The sequence below is a fragment of the Periophthalmus magnuspinnatus genome, chromosome 15, assembly GCF_009829125.3.
Source record: "Periophthalmus magnuspinnatus isolate fPerMag1 chromosome 15, fPerMag1.2.pri, whole genome shotgun sequence".
In the NCBI taxonomy this organism is placed as follows: domain Eukaryota; kingdom Metazoa; phylum Chordata; class Actinopteri; order Gobiiformes; family Gobiidae; genus Periophthalmus; species Periophthalmus magnuspinnatus.
Window position 1 is genome coordinate 22,962,396 of NC_047140.1, and position 26,196 is coordinate 22,988,591.

General features: G+C 38.1%; 1 protein-coding gene across 1 annotated transcript; it reads right to left on the reverse strand.

Moving 5' to 3' along the window:
• Window positions 1-672: 672 nt before the first annotated feature.
• tasp1 (taspase, threonine aspartase, 1) lies at window positions 673-25,194 on the reverse strand. The gene is made up of 14 exons (XM_033979878.2): window positions 25,018-25,194; window positions 24,158-24,346; window positions 23,987-24,054; window positions 23,794-23,862; window positions 23,338-23,458; window positions 23,035-23,119; window positions 22,892-22,971; window positions 22,290-22,396; window positions 20,811-20,930; window positions 20,539-20,617; window positions 14,598-14,708; window positions 12,365-12,472; window positions 10,773-10,846; window positions 673-1,766 (listed from the first exon to the last, which is right to left on the reverse strand). The coding sequence occupies exons 2-14, from the start codon at window positions 24,309-24,311 to the stop codon at window positions 1,674-1,676; spliced, it is 1,269 nt and encodes a 422-aa protein (XP_033835769.1). The 5' UTR covers window positions 24,312-24,346; window positions 25,018-25,194; the 3' UTR covers window positions 673-1,673.
• Between the last annotated feature and the right edge of the window lie 1,002 nt (window positions 25,195-26,196).

Here is a 26,196-nt window from a genome sequence, read left to right on the forward strand (position 1 = left end):
ATAAAAAAGCATATGCGTCCTTTTATATAGTGTTTTTAAGCTTCTGTCTGTAAACTCCTAACCTGCTGGTAAATATACACAAGATTTTTGTATTTTAATTTGATTTTTGTTGAGATACTTACATTATATTAAGTGAAAGGTTATGCATTATGTAACTTCTGTGATATAGGGTTAGAAAATGTTCCACAGTATGTCAGTTTAGTAATGCCCATATGCAAACTGTGATCCCTATTGTGGAATCAGGATGAACTTTTAAGCAAAATGATCTTATCAGTTGGAATAAGATACAACTTTAGTCCTTTTTGCCTGTTTTTCCTACAATTATTAATATGTTTTCTTCATCTCACCTGTGTCAGTGGTTATGCTTGATCACTCACTGTACAATTATATATTTTATTTAAATGATTTGACATACTTTGGATGTAGCAGGTAAAGGTAAGGTAGTCACACGCTTTACTCTCAGGCTAAAAGATTTCTCAGCTTTTCTTCTTGCATTGAACATGTAATTTCCAGGCTTGATGATGTTGGCAGTCACAGAGCAGTCTATATATACACACTCTGTTTGGGTTTGCACAAAATGGTCTGGAAATAGTAAAACATACAGTGGTTTTGCATTACGGGGAATCAAAGAAGAAACAAAGATTAAACAAAGATTACAATGTAGACCAAAACTGTAACAAGACAGGTTTTATTGACCTTGTGAGCACTGTTAAGAGCTGTGCAGTTACAATAGCTTATAGTTATATTAGCTGTATTTTCAAGTACGAGCTCTAAAGTAGCTTAGTCCTACCACTATTATCAATTTCACCATCACACCTTTCAAGTAAAATTTACCAGCACCATCACATGGGCTTTCAAAACATAACATTTTGTAAAAACGTTTTTTTTTGTTTTTTTTTAAGTGTGACTATACAAAATTGATAACAAATTCAGGTGATATTAACAGTCAAAGATTGGCAGCTGCTACCTGAGCACTACAAATCACTCCATATATGCATAGCTTTCTGTAAATCTGGCTGATTGTAGATAATATGCATGCGAAAGAAATTTACAATAAAACTATTTGAGAAAAGGCAAAGTCTATGACCTATGATGACCTGAACAATCACGATTCTGTTACAAACTGACAAACAATATAATGTATGTAAGGTGAATAAGTAACATGGCAGGTATGCATAATTTCCCTTCACATTGATTAGCATGGATAGCAAGTATTCAACATGGTGTAGTAACCATCTAAATAAATCATTTCAAACCCAAATCACTCTTATAAATGGACTTAAAGGATTACCCTGCTTTCCTAAATAATAATAGCTTATGTACAAAAACAAAATGCCACTAACGGGGGTTTAAGAGTAAAAATATGGTGTAGCAAGTCTCATCCAGGTGTCCCAAGAAAGCTTTTGGAAGAGGAAGGGAACTGGCATAGAGTAACATGCTGGAACACAAGGAAGTTCTTTAAGTGCACTACAAAGTTAAGTAAGTAAGTAAGCAAACATCCCCTATTTCCGGGCACCTGTTGTAATAGCTAAAGCTCATTATGTGTGGCTTCACTAAAGTGGTGGTAGTGGAACGTTAAAGGGAGGAGGGAGTAGGGTTTAGGGGGGGTGGGTGAGTAGGAGTATTGCTGTGGCAGCCCAGTAGACCAAGGTGTAGACCAGGGCAGCTGTGGGTCAGTCTGAAGAATTCATGAGACGACAGACGCCTCCTTCGATGGCGAGGGACTGACCGGGGACAGTCCCAGGAGGCAAACGGGATATGTGCGTCTGGAAGTATACAGGACAAGGCATGTTCGATGAGAAAGTATAACATTTACAGCACTGGTTTAAATGTGGTTAAGTCATATTAAAGGGCCCATATGAAGGTATTTTCTGATCTATGATATAATGTTTTTTCCTCATCAAGAACATGCCTGAAGTTTTGTTTCATTTCATTCACATGTTTAACACACAAACCCTGTATATTTAGGCTGAGTTGTCTCTGAAAGCGCTCTGTTCCACCTTGTGATGTCATGTGGTAATACAGGAAGTGACCCATTGTACTTTTAAACTCCATACACCTTCACTAGACTAATTTGGATAATTTCAGTCTTGGAATTGCCAATCTCTACTGAACAAAAGGTAAAATGTGGCTGTAAACTTGAAAACTACCTCTTCATGACATCACATAGTGGACAGAGCATTTTGAGCTTTGGAGATGTAGACAGACTAATAATAAAGGATTACTCAAAGATGAGTGAATGAAACAAAACAGAATCAGTGTGGCATAACTTTGCATAAAGGATGAGATTTTTTTCTTACAAAATAAATGGCTAGACGTACCTACATCCACAGGTGGGAGGAATAGTCAGAAATGGTCAAAAAATAAGAGTATTTTATATTTTATTTTATATTTTAATGTACGAGACAAAACATTAATCCTGTTGACAAAATGAGAAAAAGTAAATCATATCTGAAGGAGCGAATCGAGAAACACAAATGTTAAAGTGATTTAATATTGTATCAATTTTAGAAAGTTATAGAAAGAATAATTCCCCATGACAAATGTCAGTGAATCATTTCTTCTATCAGCCAACAAATACACAAAACTGTATTCTCTTTCATTATTTCTCAGCCAACTACATTCAGTGTGTATTTTGCAGCCAGGTTTGGGGAGGTCCAGTGTCAGAGCCGCTGAGGGAGACAGATGAGGCAGAGAAAGTGGACAGGCCACGCAGTGTCTGAGAGGAGCAAACACAGCTGTGAGGGCAGAAGACTGGAGCAGAGGGATCAAAGGTGACCTGCTCTGTCTGTGCCAGTAACACTTGTCACCCTCTCATCCATGAAAACAACACTGCTCCTGCTTGTACCAGGCCACTGGATTTACACTGACAAAAGGCACATCTAGAGGAGTTAAAATGACTGGAATTTACTATATAAATGTTAAACCAAGACGATTAAGCTTTCTGGAGGTGGCAAGTAACCAGCATGGATCCATGGAAACAGAAAGTTCGGAGATGTTTTGTGCCAAACTGTGGAAGATTATAGCCAAAGGAACAACATGTTTGTGGAATCAGACAGTACTACTACTACAGGCCAAATACACAGCCTGGCCAAAAAAAAAGGTCTCACACACTAATCTTCCGTTGGACCGCCTTTAGCTTTGATTATGGGACGCATTTGCTGTGGCATTGTTTCGATAAGCCTCTGTAATGTCACTAGATTTATTTCCATCCAGTGTTGCATTAAATTCTCACCTAGATCTTGCATTGATGATGGTCGAGTCTGACCTCTGCACAAATCCTTCTCCAGCACATCGCAAAGATTCTCAATGGGGTTAAGGTCTGGACTCTGTGGTGGACAATCCATGTGTGAAAATGATGTCTCATGCTCCTGAACCACTCTCACAATTTGAACCTGATGAATCCTGGTATTGTCATCGTAGAATATGCCCGTGCCATCAGGGAAGAAAAAATCCATTGATGGAATAACCTGGTCATTCAGTATATTCAGGTAGTCAGTTGGCTTCATTCTTTGAGCACAGACTGTTGCTGAACCTAGACCTGATCAACTGCAGCAACCCCAACCTATTTTGCTTAGTTAAATCCAGGTGGCGACTTTATTTTTTTGGCCAGGCAGCGTATGAGTCAGTTCTGTGGAGATCCTGTGCAGTGAGTATGCATGTTGATCTATATTTGTCAGTGCAATAAATACAATTAAAACTAACAAAACAAAACAAACATGCTTCAATTTGAGTCTATTTTGATTTAAAAAAAAAAAGCTATACTGGGGCTTTAACATGGTTTATCTATTTAGATTAGAATGGATTGAAGTGACTCAAGTTTTCTTTTGTTCATTATTTTTTTGTACATAGTGATTTTATTGTGTCCTGAATAATGATGATAATTGATTCAGCAAATAATCTTTAACATTCCTAAATCTAATCTAGTCAAAATGTCTCCAAATTCCCAATGCGAGTCATCTGAACCAAGGCTCAGTTATACAGTGCAGCTGACATCACTGGTCCAGCCTCACAGCCATCATCTCTTGTGGAAGTTTTGGAGCCTGGACTTTGACCCTGGCAGCTCGAGGGCATCTGTCACTGAGACAACAGCCAGACGGGGCACTCACACATGGTAGCACTCTCAAGGGGCTATTATGCCTCTGGTGCCCCCATTGGAGAGTTCATCTTTTGCCCCTTCATCTTGTGGGACAGGGCAGCTTTAAACTGTTCAAGTGAAGGTCTGTCCCAAAGTCATAATTAGCTAATGGCGACATGCTAAATCTCCGGCTTTTGATGTCGACATGTCAGAAAGTAACAGTACCGCAGTGGTCACTCTAAATGCTAACCAGCTTAAACGCGTAAACTTTGACCATAATGCTGTATGACTTGGATACGGAGGAAAATCCGATCTGACAAGTATACCAGAGCGTACTTCTATTCAACCGATCATACAAAACACATGACGACTGTGTTGGGTTCTGCAATGGGGTAAGCGGAAAGGACTAATGTAGACAAACAATATACTGCCATTAAAAAAGAAGAAAAACACAACTAAAATATGACTCAACACTTAATTTGAACGTTTGCTAGTTCAAATTAAGTGTTGCAGCCCCAATACAACCTGGTTTGTTGCCATGTTGTTTTAGAACTTGATACATTGGACGTTCAAAACCCCCAAACATAATAATACATTTCGTTTTATTGTCACTGGGATTGTCTCTCGGCTGGCCTGGGAACGCCTTGGGGTCCCACTGGAGGAGCTGAAGGAAGTGGCTAGGGTGAAGGAAGTCTGGAAGTCCCTAATTAAACTGCTGCCATGCAACCGAGCCCCAGATAAGCGAAAGAAAATGGATGGATGTCACTGGAAACTTAAAAGTGTCATAGAAAAATGCAATGAATCTTATACGGATGTGCAAATAATCACATTTAAAATTGTGATTTCAACTATTACTATTATTCAATTACAAAAACATTGTAATGGAAAATGGAAAAATCTGTCCAGGATATTATGGGCACTCATTCTACAACTTAAAACCTGAACAAAAACCCACTTTAATAATGTACATAAGCTTTTAAACAAATGTCATATAGCAAGTAATTATTTGAAATAATCGTGGTTTTAGTTATGAGCCAAATAATCGTAATATCATCTTTGCCTTAATTGAGCAGCTCTAGAAAGTAGCTGTATATATGTAAAAATAAGCCTTTTTTCTGTAGCATGTGCTTAACGCCGCAAGTGGCAGATGGATTAAACGACTTGACCTTGCTCCCAGCTAAAAGTAATTATTTAATTGGCCCTTACAAATTAATTAAAATGCTTCAAACTAAATTAAAACAAATTAATTATGTATTGTGGAAAGTAATAGGAAAACGTGGCTGGGGCGTTTATGTATTTTCCAAACCCTAGCGTGTGCCAGCTTTCTTACTCAATGCAACCACATGTCAGATTTACATTCAAGTCCGAGCACAATGTGAAAAACAACATTCTTGAGCGAAACAAGGAGCAAAAGAGCCCCACATTAACACCATAGAACAGAGCCTTATGATAAATATAGCAGCATGACTACCCCACTGTTTTCTATTGTGGCTTTTGCATTCTTCTCCTCAATGCAACAAAGACAATCATATGCTATTTATTCCCCATGAAAGATGCATAATAAAAAGCAAAAAGTACTATAATAAAAGACATTTCTGGGTAATACACAAAGCAGACAATGACCACAAGGCCTGAGTTGGTTGCCATATGTTTGTTCCTTTTTCTTTATAGTGGTAATGATGTCCAGGAGGAGACAGAAGAGGGTTGTACCAGGGTGCTGCTATTGAGGTTAATATCAATAATCATGATTAATCTGGTCTAAACAGACGCTCATCCACTAAAAAAGGACATGGTGTCAGTAATTAATTTGCCCCTCATCTTCCTATTGTACTGCCCATTTTTATGCAGATGACACAATTTTGTATTCCATCGCAACCAGTGCTCATGAAGCTCTATCTAACACTACAAAATGCATTTAATATTTTTCAACGGTCACTAGTAAATCTAGAACTAATGCACTTCACCACCTTCTTATGTCACAGGCTCCTACGGTCCCATCTGTACTTTAAATGGTGACCTCACTGAACAAGTCCCTCGTTATAAATACCTCAGTATTTGGTTGGATAGCAGGCTATATTTTACAACACACAATGACAACCTCTGGCAAAAACTTAAAATTCAAATAGGTTTTCATTACAGGAATAAAGCCTGTTTTTCATATAAAAATAGCAAAACATTAATTCAATCTACAGTCCTTTCTTCACCGGATTATCGTGACATTATTTATGGTCACGCAGCAAACAGTACCTTAAAAAAAATCTTGATACTATTTACCACAGCGCACTTCGTTTTATTACTTTTGACAGTTACTACACACCACTGTGATCTGTACAGCAGGGCTGGCTGGACCTCAGTGCAGACCTGCAGACTTATACACGCCCACATCCTCATTTAAAAAAGCTACACTGGCAAAACTTCCACAGTATCTCACCTCCCTGATTCAATTCAGTTCTCGTTATTACCAGACCAGGTCTCAGGGGACACTGACCTTAGCAGTCCCACAAATCTACACGGAGCAAAGGAAAATGGTTTTGCCCCTCATTTATGGAACACTCTCATAAACCAACTCAAACTAAACAGTGTAATTCCCTTAAGTGAATTTAAAGACACTATATCGGTCTTCTTTTCAGACTGTGGTAATTGTTTTAACTGAAGCCTGTGGACCACGTGTTCAGTAAATACTTTAATGTACTTTTACTATGTTCTAACTATGTATTCAGGACTCCTTTGGAAATTAGACGTAATCTCAATGGGACTTCCTGCTAAAATAATAAATAAAAATAAAATAAATAACTGTGAAGGAATATAGAATTGGAATGCAAGATAAGGTCTAGTTTATACTGTAATTCCTGTATGAAAATATGTCCCCTGAATTTGACCCATTCTTCAGTGCTGCTGTGGCAATCTGTTAGGAGCAAAGGGCGACAGGGACCCATCTCCAGATCTTGAGACGGGCTCGATCAGGACTACTTTAGCTCGAGAATATTATCTAATGTGCGTATTTTGGTTGATGGGGCAAACCAGAAAGGCCAGAGTGGAAGTCAAACCTCAGCCTGTCATGATAACGAATTTTGAAGTGTGATATATTGGTGAAGTAAATATAAAACATAGATGATAATACTGAAACCATAAAGCAGAATTATCTTTAAAAAAAAGTATTCTAACTGAACAAGATTGTTAAAAATCATGAGGTCCAATAAATAAACAACCGAATGAGTTTGCATCTGTAATGAGTCACAGAAGTTCTTAATTTCCACCTTTTACAGCTCAAATCTTATATTGCAAAAAATAGCCAAAAACTTCCCACTACTACAACGAAAAGGTACATACTGATCTGCAAAAATGACAGTTCTATTTATAATTTATTGAACAATAAGTTGGACCCAGAACCTTCTTGCCGTGAGGAAAGCGAGCCAACCACTCTGCCACCGTGCCACTGTGTTTCTTCCCCCAATAATCGTTGCCATGGCCTCTATGTTTTGTCTTTCATCTGTCCAATCATCCAAACAATAAAACAATAGTTGAACTGTCTCAAACGTGGCTGGATGTCGTGATGGTAGATCCAGAGCAAACACAGGTGAGGTGTTTCACTGAAACCAGATGCTCTCGGAGTGTTTTATGGCCATTTCACAGAGTCATGTCAGAAGGATTAGGATACATGATTCAACTTTCCAAGAAACTAATGCTGATTGAAGAGGAAAAGCGGTGAGAAGCTGCCAGTGCCGTGTCTGCCTCTGGGTTGCAACACACTTTGGACCCAGCGCAATGTTAACTCTGAATTTGTTAAACGGTCAAAGATACAAAGCATAAAATAAAGTGGATGTGAATTAGCTACAGTTAAAATAGAGCTTGGCCTGTGACCTGAATACCTCTATGTATCAGCGCTTTCATGTTCTTATCACAAAAGGCCAGGATTCACTGCGACTAGACAGTTAGCAACGCCTGCTGTGAAGCTACAAGAATGGGAAGAATGTGTATGGAGTAGCAGCTGTATACTTTAATGTGGGCAGATTTTAAATAAAGGGCCTTAAGAAGATGATACTCTCAGCAGGTGTATTCCAGTTGGGCGAAGTACGACTCAAATAGACTTTTATTGAACTAAAAATATAATATTAACCAGTCAGCCTAAAATAAAGTAAGGCTGATTTTGTAAGGTCCCTTTTGAAGTAGGGTGCAGTGAAATACAACCACACAACAAAGAGGCATTATTGTGCTAATGAAACCTATAATTTAAGGATTTGATTTCTAAACAAATGCTCTTTTTATCATATCAGTGTGTTGTTTACACATACCTTGATATGTTTGACAGAAGGGTCAGGTCATGTTACGGTGACGTGTCTTGCCAGCTGTTTTACTCAGACTGGCGCCATTCTCCTATGTGCACTGGTCGGGGTATAGCATCACCTTCTCCAGGACAGCATCTCAGGCCCTTGAAAACTGATAGTCCCACTTGTCCTGGTTTACGGTCCTGTGGGCTTTTTATCTGGATCTCAAGCAAACATCTTTAGCCAGCATTTGTGTTTGTTGTCCATTCCAACATTTTTTGTCAAGGTGGAAACAACGCACTGGTCTGATATTTGGAAATAATATTGGAAAACCGAAAGGATCCTCTTTGAAGTTAAGGATTTGATGTCTGCAGCAGGAGCAGGTACTTTAATGCCATGACCATCTGACTGCCTGTGGTTCAGCAGCTTCTAAACGAAGACACGACAAACAAAGGCGACAGAGGCTAGAGCCAAGTTTAAAGTCTAAAAAAGGCCTCAAGTGACTGTAACTCAACCAGACTAGGGGAAAAACACAGGCTTTGTTTTGTGGCATCGCAGGACTAAATGAAACTTGTATGTCAGATGAGTGAGGTTGCCGTGAGGGCTGTAGGACTGCTGCCCGAGCACTGAAGTTTCAGTCGTGTGAGGGTTGGCCGAGCAGCTGTGCCCTAAGCTCCAGTCTCCAATATCACTGTGTCACCAGGAGGAAGTGGATACTGTGTCCACCGAGATCAAGGGCTGCTACCAAAGATATCCCACTAACGGACAGCAGCTATGACTTAACACGCTTCAACAGTTTTCATTCACTGTAATGGAATTCATGGAGTGAACATGACGGATACTGCTATTTAATTAAGTGTAGTTTCAAATAGGTCATTAACACTACAGATGGAACGCAATGGCCAGATAGCACTTCATGTTTGAGGTCATTTACATAGACCCTGACATTTTGAGTGCACAAACTTGCTATTTAATTTAATTTAATTTAATTACTACTCTATGGAGTGTATGACGTGAAGAACAATAGTTGTAGATATAATAACATTAAAGGTGCAACTTTAACAAACATTTTCTGGTGGAAGGTCTGCCAGCTGCTTGTGACCATCTCAGCGGTCAATGAAGATGTTCTCATTTTGCCTGAAATATTTCATAATATGGCATTAAACATCTCCATGGAGGCAAGTGGGTGGCACCATCAGACCAGGTTACAGGTCAGATCTGTGGAGAGCATCCCAACTCGCAGTAAGATTGCACATTTTTACAATAAAACATGTGTAATTAAAAAAATTGCAAGATAGATCACTTTAATGCCGTTGTGTGGAACAGTCCAAGGAAAACAATTACACGTCATATTTACACCTCCTTGGAGACAAGCACGTGGCAGATCTCCAACACCCGAAAAGTTATACAGTTCACCTTTAAACCAAGCCAAGACATTTAAAATGAAATTCAACCAGAGAGAGAGAAATTCCTAAGAGCTCATTTAAGAATATGTGTCGATATCCCATGAGGGCCGTGAGCACAATCTAATCACAAAATTTATTGGATGCAGCCACTTTTGTGATTTCATTTTGAAGACACTAGGTACAGAATAAAGGGAACTCAAACTTTAACTACAGCTGAGTCTGAAAACTCGGTCCAACCTGTGTGCTCATCTTTTGGGTTTGACACAAGTGTGAAAAGGGAAAGGAGAAGAGCTTGGCACATTCCTCTACACAGCACATCTGACAAATATGCAGATTGATACTGATATCCCCACTGTGAATGACTCCTAGTAAACTTTACCAAAACGTAGCACATGGAAGGGCCAAGGAGAGCAAAGGAATATGGGCACTGATGGAGAGAGAGCGAGGGAGTGAGAGAAAGAGGAAGAGAGAGAGAGACAGGTGAGCAGAGAGAGGCGGGACAGACTAAAGCTTTGAAATCTGAAGCAGCTTGGACAACAGTGGACTCTCTTTATGCAACTCGGGGGCAAAGGACATAATGTACTGTAATATGAAAAGGCCAGCTATACACTTCAGAAAATGCACTGTAAATTTGATGTGAAATGATAATTAACACCTGAAACACTCATCTTGTATATAGTTGCTACTTGTTTAGAGAAGAGAAGGAGCAAGTTTGAGGAAATTTGAGTTTTGTTTCACACAAGGTTCCACATACTACATCACAATTCTACAGCAGTGGATCTAACCAACCACATAGTGTATATTGTTAGTGAGCTTGTTCTGGCTGGAGAAACGGACACAAACATAAAGTCACAGTTATATATGGAAGAAATTACATGCTTGTATTTCAGCTATGGACGTGTATGGAAGTGTCTACCTCCTGCATGTCACGGGCTATAAACAGTTTCTAAATCTTCTTACTTACCTAATATTTTCTGATTTTAGGCCAGTATATTTGCAGTTGTCATGCGTTTTAGTGCATACCTTTGCTTTGCTGTCTTGGGCTGACATGTATCCAACACACATGCTCTCCGTAGTGTGACTCCAAAGGAACTCCACTGTAAAAACAAAACAGAGGGTTAGAAATTCACGAGTTTCAGCTTCTGATTCACTGACAACATTTTGAAGGCTTTTCACTATTCATATTTGTTTTTAATTATTAATTGCTATGGAAACTGTCTTCATGTTTCATCATTCTGGAACCCATGGACTTTAAATAATATAATATGCCTATAATAAAGGTCCTATATTATGCTAAATGGACTCGTGGGAGATTTAAGCCATGTTATAATGTTTCCTTCTCAAAAAAATACCTGGAGTTGTGACTTGTTGTGACAGTGAAGCACTTCCTGTATTACCACATGACATCACAAGGTTGAACAGAGTGTTTTCAGTTTGAGAGAAATCAGCCTAAATTTGGAAAATGTGTGTGTTAAACATGTGTGAATGAAACAAAACACAACTCCAGGTCTGTTTTGATGAAGAAAGAACATTGTAACATAGATCAGAAAATAGCACGATACGGGCCTTTTAAGTTGGATTGGTGGTCCTGTATTTATATCTCAGTGTACATTTCAAGCTAGCAGTCACTGTCCATGGTGTAGAACGTCTAACATTCTAGCTAGGATGGGCTCTATTACCAATGACCCATAACCAAAATAAGTGAAAGAAGATGAATGAATGTGCATAATATTGTCATCAGTGAGGCAGGCACGGAGGGGACGGAGGATGTGGTCAGACCAAAATGTAAGACAGGTCAAATTCCTGGATGGCAGCTTTAGAGCATTCTTCGGAGTTGCAGGTAGAGAAACTGGATCCTCGGTTACAATCAGCGGGCAGTGTCCTGAGATTAGAGGTTCAGTCCAAAGTGGGAGGTCTCGGCCTAAATCTAAGATGAAGGGTGAGAAACCAGACCCTGATTGTGTAGGTTAAAAAGTAGACCACCCGCCAGGCAAACCACGAAATACTGCCCCCCTAAGACCAAATACCTACTAATGAATATTAAATGTACGGAGAGAAGATGAAAGTTCTGCCAATGGAAAAATTTGCTGACATCTATGGGCGCAAGGGTTGAAATTAAATGCAATAGTCAAACTTGAAATGTGAAGGTTTTAATTTGAGAGGTCTCCAGCTAATCCCCTGTCAGGAAAAGAATGTTGTTTAGAGACAGGTTCAGACTTTAGAAGAGTAAATGCGACCATTTGTTCAGTGAAATTAAGCCTATTTATTCATTTTAAATAAGCATTTCTAATCTATATGGTGCCCCGCAGTGCCATCTCACATTAACCACCAATGTAGTCTACAATTAAATTTAGTATTGAAGTATTATTGTTATTATGGTTCAGCTGTGGTCTTAAATGTGGAAGAACATTTTAAGACTACATTGGATTGTACACGATTCAAAATGATTCTATGTAAAGTGACTTACTTAAGACTGTTTTAGTAAGTACTTTTACAATAAAGCTTCACATTTTCCCAAACTTCTTGCACAGCTGAAGAAATAAATTACTCCCATTGTAAACCCTTTTCCATGTAGCAAATAGGACTGTAGAAACATGTAATATTTGCTGTCATACCCAGTAAACCCTGAATGTTTTGAGATGGCTGCGCTTCCACACATCTGCAGCACCGCAGGACGATCACCCCACCCAATACCCGGTCCTCACTGGCCAGGAAGGGTGAGCCTGTACACACAAAACATCATGGATTCTCTATTCAGAAATGCCCATTCAACCAGGCATAAATATATCCAAGCACAGAGGAAACGCAGATATTTTTATGGAAAAAGTGCTCAGCTAAGATCATTTGAATGACAATTTTACGAACTGGTGTCACTATTGCAGTGAGTCAAATCTTTTTAATGAAATGCACTTGCAATGAACCCAAGAGTGGTGAATTTAAATGAGGTGTCGTATACACAAATATACTTAGAGTGGCACTGTCTGTGATGGCTGTGGCCAGTAAAACATAACAAGGCCTGGCTTAAAACAACGATGGAGTTTTGACAGAGACTGAGAGAGCACTGAGTTGAAGAAAACCAGGACCATTTGGTGGCATTTTAAGTATCGTTCTGCTTGTTTGGTATTGTTATAATTCCCCCATAATTAACAATGACCTTTGTTCTATATGATAATAATTTTTTCACTCTATAAAACAAGTCTAAAGAGACCTTTAGTTAGACAATGACAAAAAGGTTTAAAATGTAGTGGCCACTGTCTCTTGATGTTTTACTTTAGTTTATACATGTTGCAGAGTGGATTTATTTTTTTTGCATGCTTGGATGTAACTACTGGGTTTGTGCGTGTAAGGAAATCTTGAATAGTTTGAGCAATTTATTTTAATAGATTCTTTTTCCAGACTAAGGTTTAGTTTGTTTTTCATACCTGACCGTTTCTACTGCTCACTAGTGGTCTTCCTCACAGTGGTCACATGATGTTGCTGTGATGTGTTTGTTCAGCTGATTTAAACAGGTTTTGGTGCCGTCTTCCTACCGGTGACTTTTTAACTCTCACGCACCTGAGATACTGTCGGACTGCAGATAGCGCTGTCGACCTGCCTCCACTGGTAGGAAGCCAGCACCAAAACCTGTTTAAATCAGCTGAACGGACACGTGACAACTCTGAGGAAGACCATTAGTGAGCGGTCAAAATGGTCAGGTATGAAAACAAAGATGAAATGAGAAGACCAGATGAACCTCATTGGACTAGGATGGGCTATTTCCAAATGATCTGCGTGACTGTGTTTTCAATCTAAACATTCAAAAAGCTCTTCCTCTTTAATATTTTTGTCAGCACATTTGTATTACCACACATGTAGCACAGACTCTTCACTATTCCATATAAGACCAGTGGAGATCATAGACTCACAAACACTCACTGCCGCTCCAACCGAGGCAGCGATTTATGGGCTTTGTTTAACTTTACTTAACGTGTGTCTTGAAAGGAGACATCAGAAGAATTAAGTTCAAATTGACTTTATCCAGCATATCCAAACGTCTCGCTGTTACATATGGCCATGTACAAAAGTGGTGCAGACTTCTAAAGGAGGCCCGAGAGAGGCCCCCGCACACCACATGTTGCTCTGCTCTGAACTGCAGTGGTCATTCACAGTTAAAAGTGTCTCTGAAAGTGACCACAAGGAAAATGTGAAAATCTTCTATATTTTGAGTCTCAGCTGCAGCGTCTGGGATAGTTAATTGCTGTAAAAATGTCCTATAGAGTGAAAGTTTTTCTTTTAGTAGTTTTAGCTGGGGTTTTGAGCAGAGTATTTGAGGATTGCCTTCCTTTCAGTCACTCTATGGCTATCAGGTATATTTAAAGATTATTGTTGTAGAAATAAACAAAAATACTGACAAAAAGCTCCAGAATGTAAGTTTCAAAGGTGCTAGGCCTGTCACGATAAAATCTTTTGAAGCACGATATAATTGCTATAGAGAAATATTGTGATAAATGATAATCAAAGTAATTTCTAAATCTAAAATGTACATATTTGATGCTAGTTACATGACTGAATGGATTATTATTATTATTATCATCATTTGAATAATTTGAGACCAACAACACTCTTGCAAAAACATGTGAAAATACCAACAAAAAGTGTAGTGTCTGGAACATTTCATGACCAAATAAACCCACAGATTTCATGTATGACTTTACTTTCCACTTGTTATTTTAATTCCTTCCCTTTCCATGCTCCAAATGTCTGTTAGTGTAATTTCCCCATGTATCACACAGCGTGCTCACAAACACATTCTTGGCTGACTAAGTTTTGTGTACATGGAAAAGACTCCGGTGCAAATGAGTGACTCACTGATGAATTTGTTTTGCATAGCTTCCAGTAGCGCTTGGTGGGCATCTTCGGACTGCATGGCGGAGGAGCATTCCCGGGCCAGCATGGTGCGGATCAGATGCTCCCCGCAGCCTGGCAAAGGACACAGACAAAAGGGAATTCTAGACATACAAGACAACAATAGACATGTGTGTTGTATGGCTATTTTGAAAGTTAAGAGTACAATCAAGTCACCAGGAAGTATTTGCAATTTTTTTTTCATAAACTCTGGGACTGGTTGGTATCTGCCTTTTTAACAAATGAATACTGGTGCACAATTTTACCTAAAGCAAAGATATTCTTAAATTCAACTAATACAAGGGTTTTCTACATATAATACATAAAAAACATGCTGAATTTCAAATAAACTTTAAGATGTTAAGGAAGAAAGCTAATGTTTTTTGGTATGGATCCAGATTACGATCAGGCAAAGACTGAGTATTCCAAGAGCCTCCAGATTTCATTTAGATTTCATAGAAAATGTGTTTTTTGCAAATATTAGAATAATATGGCATTAATCACACATTAAAACATTAAAGACTCCAAAGGTCCCTCTGGGCACATATGATTACTGGTGATACTTTGATGCGTGCTATATTCATTTTCTTATTATAAAGCAAATCAGGGAAACTCTTACAAAAGTTATACATTTGCAGTAGATGCAGTAGTTTCCTGTATGCTTTAACTTTAGTTTTGAAGACAAAGTTCAACACAACATCCTTGCTCAAGGGTAATTGTTACAACAAAGTGTGTTCCTGTTTTTTGTGCCCAGATTTTCAGCTGGTGTGGGGATTTGAAACAGAAATCACTCAGTGCTTCAAGCTCTGTAAAGCTTTACTCCTTAAAGCAAAAAGTGTTTCAGATGAGAAACTTCACAAAAAAATGACCAAAACAGAAGTTACTGAATTAATCAACAAATCATTTTAAAATATAATATCAACTACATCTACATGCACCATTACAGTCAAATAATTATGCATTTTGGAGATATGAGTTTAAAAAAATCTAGTCCAAAGACCATCACTCAACCTCATGCACCACAATTACATTATAGTATATTGATGATTGTACTTTGCCATCTAAATATCTAAATGAAGATAAAAGTAACCATTCCAGATTAGTAAATACAATATAGATATAAATCAAGCCCAGAAATGACCAACAGTGGCACCGGCACCACAGTTTGAGAACCGCTTTTCTATCCTATTGAGTGTGCTGTTTGCATAAAGAATGTTGATATAAAATGTGTAGGTGGCGGCATGGGGTGTTGTGCACAAAGGAGAGCTGACAATTCCAGGAGTGATCACAAACACATCTGGCCCGGCTTCTCTGTAAGCCCATAAAGACACCAGAAAATGGCCGTGTTGTTTCTGTAAACACGAATGAGGGGCCCATAAAACGTCAGGTAACTACAACAAAACTCAAATGCAAGTCAGTTACCGTGGAGACCAGATGCCTGCAGTAATTTCACGTTCTTGTTAAACGAGAGCAGAGCTTTTGGCCAGGTACTTTGGCTTTTGTACTTTGTTTACCATAAAGCACTTGGGGAATTGGAAGTCATTGCTGCTCAGTCACACCAGAGGCAAAGCGGGCAGTAATTCAATAAAAAGTCCATGTAAAAAGGGGTTTAGTGTGACTGTGTCTGTAATAGCTGACAGTTGGGGTGAAGACTCTAACGTTTGTTGGCTGCTCTGTCACTCACAAGTGTAAACTAGAAGAGAGAGAGAGAGAAATCAGGGTAGAGGTTGGTGATAGGTCAAAAAGTTCATAGTAGTTTTTTTTAAAAGCCTAGATCATGATTTAAATGTGATCACGATTCATGTACACAGTATTGTTATATTCATATTACCGAACTCTATGTGCTGCTTCGGAGAGTTTGGACTTCACTGTGATTGGTTAAAGCCACCTGTCACTCAAACAGAGCCTTACAGAGGCTGACCAATGGAAGGAGCAGGAGGAAACCTTAAAAAAAGTACAATGTTATGACATGAAGCAGATCACTATTTACAGTGTGTACTTTTTCTTTGCACTACTAGGAATTTTTTTGTTATTTTAAGGCTTGAATTAATAATTTTTGACTCATTATACATGCAAACTAAATACTATTTTTATTTTTATTTTTTACAATATTGTACATTAAATAGTTTTTGTGGTTTAAATCTACTCTTGGGTTATTGTGGCATAAATTACTTTCAATATTATCGTTTATCGTCTGTCTTTATTTCAGCAATATATCGATCTTCGAAATATGTTATCATGACAGGCCTATGTGATTCTTGTATTAGCTTAGCAGTTCCAGTCTCAAATGTTATTCCTCATTTACATGTCAAAATTTGTACACGAATCTGGGGAAAACTGGGAAACAAGTGTCATTATTATCACCACAATATTTGTCAGAAGAATTGCAATTAGCCATCGTTTAGCTGACACTTTGGGGAGGGTGCAACGCTGACATTTGCTGGCTGCTTTGTCACTCACCACAGCAAAGTGTAAACCGGATGGGAGCTGTCAGGGTGTATGAAACAAACGCCCCACATGAGCTGTACATTACTAATAAACATCCCCAATGAAAGGGTGGCCGTAGTTAAAGGGCTGAGGCGGAAAAGAGGCTGACACAAGAGGGTGAGGAGCGTACAGTGCTCCGTGTGTCAGAATAAAAATGATTGTTGTTCTGTAGCGTCTGATGGGAATGCCTTTCATGTTGGGAAATTAAAAACAGGTGTCGCACTGGAACACACATTATGCGCTCCGTCCCGTTGTGAGGGATACATCAAAGGCACAGCCACAATATAGGAAGACATTATAGGCTGAAAAAATGTGCAGGCTAAACATCCACGCCACATCTCCTGGGGCGAAGGAATGACAAATAATATTGACATAGACTTTGAACTCAGAAATATTACACGGAAAATGTTGTATATCTGATTATGTTTTGAGATATTTATATTATAATATTTACTAAACATGGCCCATTTATACACTGGTTGTCATTATATTGATTTTGATTGTTTTGGCTGGTGGATCATAAGTGTGAAACATAGATGTGTCGTGTGCATTACAAAAACAAGGGCAACTCATGATGGAAAATTTGTATACCACAGTACAATATTTTCTTATATTATTTACCCACAATACAAATACTGATTGTAACATTATGGGAAGGCTGTCCCTAAAAATACAGTTACAAGCTTGAAGAAGCTAATAGAATTAAAGAGGACCTTGTGCTTCTGTCTGCTATACAGTTGTAATCTTTGACACCTGTGGATACTTTTGTTATACTTTGCACATTTTAAATTGCAATATTCATCTAAAACAATGTAATAAAGTAAACAAGTTCAGTAACCACCTTAGAAAACTGTGGTGCCAAATAGGATCTGACGTCACCGTGAACATAATCACAAAAAAGGATAATCACAAAAGGATAGCTGTAAATCACCATGGCCAGTAGCAATTTTGATTTAATTTGTACCAAAATAACTATGTGACGCTGCCAAATTCTATGTATATCATCGATTAAAAAAATTTAATTGTAGAATAATGTAAGTAGAGAGCGGTGGGTGTATGCCAGTGGCGGTGAAAATGGGGATTGATCAAAAAATATGATGTCTTGAAATTAAGCGATTAAAGATTATTCAAACATGCACGAATCACTCCAAAAACAATGTTGAGAGGGTAAATGAGAAGAGGAAACAACTATAATATGGTTAAAAGCTCTAAAAAGCGGATTTTGCATAATAGACCTGCTGTAAAATTTTATTTGCTGCACTGAAACAATGCATTTGGACATAGAACACAGCGATATGACATTTCAAAAGTAAACCTAGTAGACCTTTGATAATGATGAACATAATGATAGAATCCTCAGTACAATCATGTCCAAATTTGCCGTTTTAGAATGTATTTAAGCTCTAAATAGGTATGGCTACATTATAATGGCTGCAGTAAATGTCATCAGTGCATGTCTGATATTTGTTTACATCTAATAGCCAGTCACTATAAAGCCATCAGGTCCTATGTTACACTGATTACTGGCGATCCCATAAACGCTGGCTTCAAAATGCTCTTGATACACATTATGACCCCAGACTGTCGGACTGAATCAGCCCGTCTGTACTGTGAAGCATTAGACTACACATCCACTTCAAACAGCTTTAAATATTGCCCAGAAGCGATGTTCCATACAAATGTCTTCACATCTTCAAGTGGAGCCAAATATAATAGTCTTTCAATGCCATACAGATCTGTCTTAAATCATTTTCTTTTTAAGTGTTTAAGTTTTAGAAAAGAACTAAAGAACGTAAAATAAGCAGGCTTTGTTAAAGTCTGTCTCTGCGTGAGTTAAGATGCTAAGCAGACAGTGCCTTGGGTGATACCGTCTCATTGTCAAAGGGGTGACTAAAGTTGCTGCGTTATGTCAGGTTTACTTTCCTGAATATGAATAGTAGTTGCTCAAGGTTTTTGTATATATTTTGTATAAGCCAAGCCACACAACGCAGTGAAAGATACAGTAGTCTTTAATAGTAGTAAATGAGTAGTGGTTGGAGTGAGTAGGTGGATAATCTGGCCTCTTGCACTTCCCGTTTTGTGCAGTGCTTTTGATCACACCCACAAGAGACCAAACTGCAACTGGCTGTGTTTAAGATGGTAGTTTGAACTGGCGCCCACTGTGTGAACTTCAGAGTTGAGTCAAAAAACATGACCATATTTACTTTATGCATTGTACAGTAGGAAAGTCTTACATATTTTAAAGAAAGAAAACTGCACTGGTGTACAGTATACAATGGTCTAGTAACAAACAACAAAGGGAATCAAAACTAAGGCAATTGGAGACTATGGCGTATACATTTGACATGATAAGTGCCCAGGAGCAACTTAAACTGTAGGTGAGGTAAATTTGGCAAATTAAAAAGTATTTACTAAAAGTTACCGTATAGTCGCATCAGTACAGCTTTCAAAACTGGAAGTAACCAGTATACAATAGTGGGATGGGCACCATGCCTCGAAGGGTCGTATACAGATTGTGCCTCTGTCAAAGGGACTCAATACTGGAATAGTCTTCCTTTGAGAGATAAGAGAAAATCCATCACTGTCACTTTCAAACTGAATCTTAAACTGTAAATGAAGGAAATCCAAGTCTATGAACATTTTAAAATCTGGACTATTCACTGTGATGCTTTGTAATTTTCTTCTCTGTTACCTGCCTAGGGACAATACCTATAACACCGAGAACAGCTATAATCTTGCATATTTACACTGTAAATGTTAAAGATAATATGCACCGTCACTATCAAATAAATAAATGAAAATACATAAATAAATACAAAGCTCTTCATTTTTTCCATGACCCAATCAGAACCCTTCTTCAAAAATACAAGACATATCCACACAACTAATTGACTTTCACATCTCACTGAAACCTATGCAATACTTGTTCCTCTGATTCACCCTCCAGTATCTATATCTAGTGTCAAACTATGCTGCTAATCCAAGGAGCACAGCACCTGGCGTGCAGCTGAGCACCAAAGAGTAGAGTATGATGACTCAATCAGACGAGGAAATGACAGAAGAGAATCAGTCGACAGGAGCGCGCGGAGGTCATCGGAAAGTATTATCTGGCCTTTTGAAGCGCCGCTCACTGACGCAAAACAATACACATTAAATATCTGTTTCTGAAACTTGTCATCACCAGAGCTAAAGCCAGGAGTAAACACTGGACACTGTGGAAGAAGGGGTCTTATTTATAGTACACTTTTATAATACGCAAAAACTGAACAAGACACAGCCCTGTTTAATATTCAAATCATTTACATAACCAGAGATGACTAGGACATTGCGCCTTTACTTGATAATTGCCTTGTTAGTTTGGGGTTGATTGGGAAAGGAAATAAATGTAATAAAAACAAAACAAAAAAAAAAGATTTACCTGAAGTGCTCACTGCTGTAGAATAGGAAATCAAGTCGTTGGCATTTTCAGCCCAGCATCCACATCCATAATGAGATGCCTGAGGAGTGAAAGATTAAAAGTATTTAAATAAGCTTTTGTTTATTGGTATATTCAATAAAGTATTCATGAATACTGATTTTTCAATAAAACAACTCATTTTTGTGGTGGTAATCTTATGTAGGAAGTAGAAGAATAAGTAAAAAGTGCTATGTATGTAAGGCAAGGGCTCAAAAAATAATTAAATACAGTACCTGTCCAACTCTGCCGGGGTGTTTCATGGCGAGGCCTCCACTGGACACTGCTGCAGCAACATTACCTTCAAGATCCACAACTACAGCTCCCACTGTGTCAAGGCACCCGGATCCATTTTCCTGCAAATGAAGTTAAGCAGGCAAATTAAACAAACAAAACAAGTGCAGAAACTATTTATCAAAAATACCTTTATATTTACTCATTTGATCTGTAATATTAACTTGGCAAATATGCAATGTAAAATCATAAATTACATAGCTTGACAAAAATTTGCATTACATAATTTTTTAAAATAATTTGGTTTCTTTCCCTGATTACAGTTTACTTTGGACGCCACCAGTTTCAACCGTCATGCCTCAGGCTGCCAAAGAAAAGACTTCTTCAGGCTGAATGTGCTACATGTCACGGTGAAACATGATGGGAGCCGCACAGAGAGCATCACTAAAGCTGGACTAATATGGCAGAGCAAAAACAGCAACAGTCTCTTTCATTTGTTCCTTTCTCCCCAAATCACTTTTGTCTCCAGCATTTGAAGCCAAGAAGAAACAGAGCCAGCCTTTTCAAACTGCGCCAGTAACCTCTTGTCATTTCTTATCAATGTCCTAATTGTGGAGAGAATATCTACATTAAAGACTAAAGCTTAAGGGTCTTTAAATGTGTCCATAACAATACTAAACCAGGAGACAGGTGTCTATATTGCTCCACAGGAATGAACAGATTTTATGGCTTGGCACACGACAGAGGCAGAACAAGGTCTATTTGTATTGCGATTGGAAACAGACTTGCTGCATTTAAGCTTTAGTTAAACCAGCAAGTCTTAAGGAGTTGTATTGTGAAGACAAGAATCGTCTCAGTAGAGTAAACTTTGCAGGGAAATGAAAGAGATTGTGACCGAAATACACACTAGTCTTACATAATAGTCCAATGCTGTCAATACATAGGAAGAATGGAAATGCAATGTAATATAAACAACAAGGTTTTCAGATGTACGAATTAGATGTGCTAATAACTGGCAATGTCATGCAAAGATACAACGTAAAAACAATGATAATTTGACTCTTACTCTTCAAGAAAGTCTAAGATTGCGCAAGCACAGTTTTCTGACAACCGGAACAAGTACATTTCTACACTTCATACATTCATGAAGTCAGTGTTATCTTATTCAACTAAGTAGTAGCTTTCTGGCTCTAGTGAGCTGAGAACAAATTGCTCTTGCTTTCAGCTGCTTCTAACTTAGCGTTGTGGCCTTCACATATGTGCTGCTAAGGGCACTGAAACCTAACACCAACTCTTGTCAACACCTGAATCATTTCTTGGAAACTATCTAAGCAACCTGCAATAGCATTTTCCCTTAATGACCCTTGAAGAATGTGAGATCATAACTGGCAGAACATATCTTGATGTCTTAGTTGCAGGCTGTCAGAAGGCCTTTAACCAGGACACTGTAATCTGTATCATTTTAAAACATCACCACTCACATTTCCGCTTGATTGTCGTCTTCTCTTGGCCTGATTATGCCCCATGTCCATTTTCTCTGCCAGCTCCATCTTCCGCTTGTTCCTCTTATAGGCAGACAAGCTGAACTCTGCATGTAACATAAGGCATTTTGGCTTCACAACCAGTATTTTTGGGTATCGTTTAAACAGGGATTCTAAATTAAGATAAGTAAATAACAAAGCATAAATATTTCAGACAATGCTATTGGGTCGCATTGGGAATACAACAATGCACACAGTAAGAAGTGAAGTCAAGTGGACAGTTTTGATAAATAGAATTTGTGTGACCTGATATCATTCTCTGACCAAACTACAGTATTCAAAATTATGAAAGTATTTTAATTAAAGTTTTAATTCATTTTAATTAAAGTATATTAAAATGCATATGTTGTAATTAAGGGAAAAAAAAACAATGTCATAGTTATTTCTTTCCCCAGACTGTCATTAACCCATGAGAAACTTGCATGTTTAAAATCACACCACAATTTGTTTTTATATCTTTGTTAAATCAACATTTCTGAGGTTTATAAGGGACTGAGTGTGCCTATTAAAAAGTTGTGCAGTGTGTGAAAAAATCTACTCACTGGTGGTCATTTTCTCTGAGGGACAAGGTGGGATTCCGTGGCAAACAGCCCAGTCTTGTGCTCCTTGTCCCACTAAAAAACTAACACAGTCGATTGAAACCTCTGCTCTATGTGACCATAAGGATTTAAACAGTCATAATTACCAGGGGGGGATTCTGCCAGCGGAGAGCTTCCCTTTCTGTGCCTCGGTTAATAGGCGGTTGGCAACTAAGATGGGGTTTTTAATACCTGAGGAAACAGCTACGATTTAGATTTTAGTGGAAGAATTACTTTATAGGTCCAACTCATACTAGATAAATATTAAAATCTGAGATATGTAAAAGGTTGGATATTAGACTGCAGATGGTCATCACACATCATAATAATGCAATGCCAGCTGAACAAGGGCTATATCTCCACAAAATGCACTTCTACATTTATAATGTTGTCTGAACATAAATATTTACCACTGATGGCACCAACAGCACCATAATGCAGCGACTTCCCATCCATGATACTAGCATCACATTCAATTTCCCCTGATAAGTTCAAGTTGGAGCCCATGCCTGCATTTGTAAAGGGAGAATCCTGCAGAAAATAACATCAGTATTTTGTCTTGATTAAGATCTACTGCAGTTAAAATGGTAAAAAAAATACACTGAAGATTAAATTCTGTTAGTGTTTAATATGGCTTTTCTACGATCTGTTTTTATGTTTTAACATTCACCAGAACCAATCCTAACCCTGAGGACATTTAAAATGACATCATTTAACTGAACATAAAACAGTAAAAGGATGCAATAAACTAACTGACAGGGTGTTACCCAAAGTTATTAAATAAATCTATGCAACAAATGGTGTGTGATTCATTATATTTTATCAGCTGACCTAAATAATTGGTACAAATATAAGTTAAAAACAACCTCAAGTTCAACCAAGGCTGCAGCAACCGCTTCCACAGCCAGGGCACCGGATTTGAGCTGGTCAACAGCCTGAAGAAAAGGAACATGGTGTATTTATTTTCCAATATGTATGGTTATAAAGACATAACTTCCATGGTTTACGTTGTAATAAAATATAGTGTAAGTTTAAAGCATAGTAGTGTGTAAGGCTCACCTTCTGACAGGCTCTTTTGCACACATGCTTATATTCCTTGGCTTTAGATTCCGAATGATATCCTGCTCCTAAAAGCATATGCCAAGGTTCTCAAAAATACTTTATATATGTCAAGTATACTTAAAATAACTTGCGCAATACTTATTTTTATAGTAAGTCAGCCTCACTCACCCGCATGAACCAAAACAAATCCACCAAATCCTTTCCACTTCTTGTTTGAGTCCTGGGTTTGGGGCCATGATTTGGACAAAACAAAAGCTGCCTGCTGTTCTTCAGAGTTTGTTAGACTTGCCATAACCCCCACATTACTTGAAAAGCCTATCATGGCCCATCCTATTGTGCCAGGGAAGATGTATTTCCCTGCAAAATAAAAAAATAATAAGTAATGTTTTTCCTTGCCGAGAAGGAGGGTCTACAGAGGATGTTCTGGGACAGTTATCCATTTAAATGTTTTCTGTTGATTAATTCGCTTGTCTGTTTCTCTTTCATTGTTGATTTTTTAACTTTATGTTGGTTAAATCAATTCTCACTGTTCAGCACTAAGAGGCAACTGCTGTTGTGATTTTGGGCTTTACAAAATAAATTGAAATGAACTGAATTAACATGCATCATTTATAATTCAAAGTGATCAGTATTTGCAACTTGTTTTACTTACCTATATGCAGCCATTTAATGATTTGTTAATAACCTTTTAAACCTTGAGAATATAATGGCTCTTAGGACGCGTTTGGTGAAAATGCATGTGCGGATTGTTGAATCTACATGCACTGTCTTATAAACAATGACAGCCATACAACACGGTTTAGTTAAGATACTTATACTCCAGGCCACAATTCACTACGATTAATACGTACAGCATTTGCTAAAAATCTATCAGAACAGACAAAAAGTTTAAAAGTTTAGGTTAACTGGGAGTCACTACTATTCATTGTAAAATCTAAATTAAAGTTATAACATGCCAAGCTAGCACTCAGATGGCTAGCTTGTTAGCCAGAAGCTCGCCGCAGAGCAAAAAAACAAACACAACTTACATCGACCGAGTCTCAACAAATGAAAGGCATCTGCAGCTTCATTCCGGTTCGTGCCTACGGCTCATCCTCATCGTCAGAAGCACAAAGTTTGATACAGATTCACTTTACTTTCATTACTCTGGAGTTGTGCTGCACAACCACTTAGCAGTAGCTTTGGGAACTACTTCCTGGTTCAGATATACGTTGCTAAGGAAGTGCGCTGAGAGGGGTCCACGTGGTACAGACGTAAACAGAGGACAACTGTTTACACCGAATGTAAATGCATTTTTAGCATAATGCTACCTTAAAAAAACCAACAACAACTTTAAAATACTACAAAATAAAGCAGGTTCTTCTATGTTTGTAGCAGGATAAAAAGGCTGCCAGCATGCAAGGATACAAGGATTGGTGAGATTATAAACCCTAAAATGCACAATATATACTCCATGATTTTCTAAAAAAAAAACCTGTCAGGTTCATGTTCTTAAAAAAAAAAATCTGATTTCATAAAAGTCCTTTGTTTATTCAGTGATGACAGGTTTCTGATGTTGTATCAGTTGACATGTTCTTTGTGAGGAGGCACGGGAAGTTGAGACGCTGAAATAAACTGTTGCAGAAACACATTTTACCAAAGCTAAAAACCACAATTTTTATTTTTTATATTTTTCAAAAGAAAAGAATACTCCTCAAACCCAACGTGACTATACTAAACAGACGTCTCCCCCCAGTATTACAGCCTCAGTGTAAATGTTTTTCCTCTAAACTTGCAACAAGTGCTATTTAACATGTTTAAATCCTGTTGTTGATCTTGGGTGGTGTTGAAAATGGTTGTAGGGCTAAAATGCTATTCTTAAAACTAATGACGCTTACTATAACTGGCATAGAAGAGCTAATATAAGAGGCTTTGAGCAAACGCCTGCCCTTTTACAGCTTTCAGCTCTGTTGTTTAATCAAAACAGCGAGTTCACATCTGTCGGACAGATGAGCCAAATATAGAAGACACAAAATGATATGGGCAGAGGAGGGTTGAGGAGGGTTGATTTAAAAGGTTACCACAAGCCCACAGAAACCACCAGGTCACACTCTGTTTTTGTATTCAGGGTGGGCAGAGTGGGATCAAAGACCTGTAGCACTGACAGTATTGGAAACTCACTGATGAAGCGTACATGCATAGGAGAATGTATACACTATATGCAATCA

What these genes read in the sequence shown, in the direction of transcription:
- tasp1 (XM_033979878.2), bottom strand. Translation starts at nt 24,311, where the DNA reads ATGATAGGCTTTTCAAGTAATGTGGGGGTTATGGCAAGTCTAACAAAC. An exon ending in AAACATTCAGGGTTTACTGG is followed by an intron (nt 10,847 to 12,364) that starts GTATGACAGCAA and finishes TTGTTTTTACAG; the next exon opens with TGGAGTTCCTTTGGAGTCAC. An exon ending in CCCAAGACAGCAAAGCAAAG is followed by an intron (nt 1,767 to 10,772) that starts GTATGCACTAAA and finishes GTATACTTCCAG; the next exon opens with ACGCACATATCCCGTTTGCC.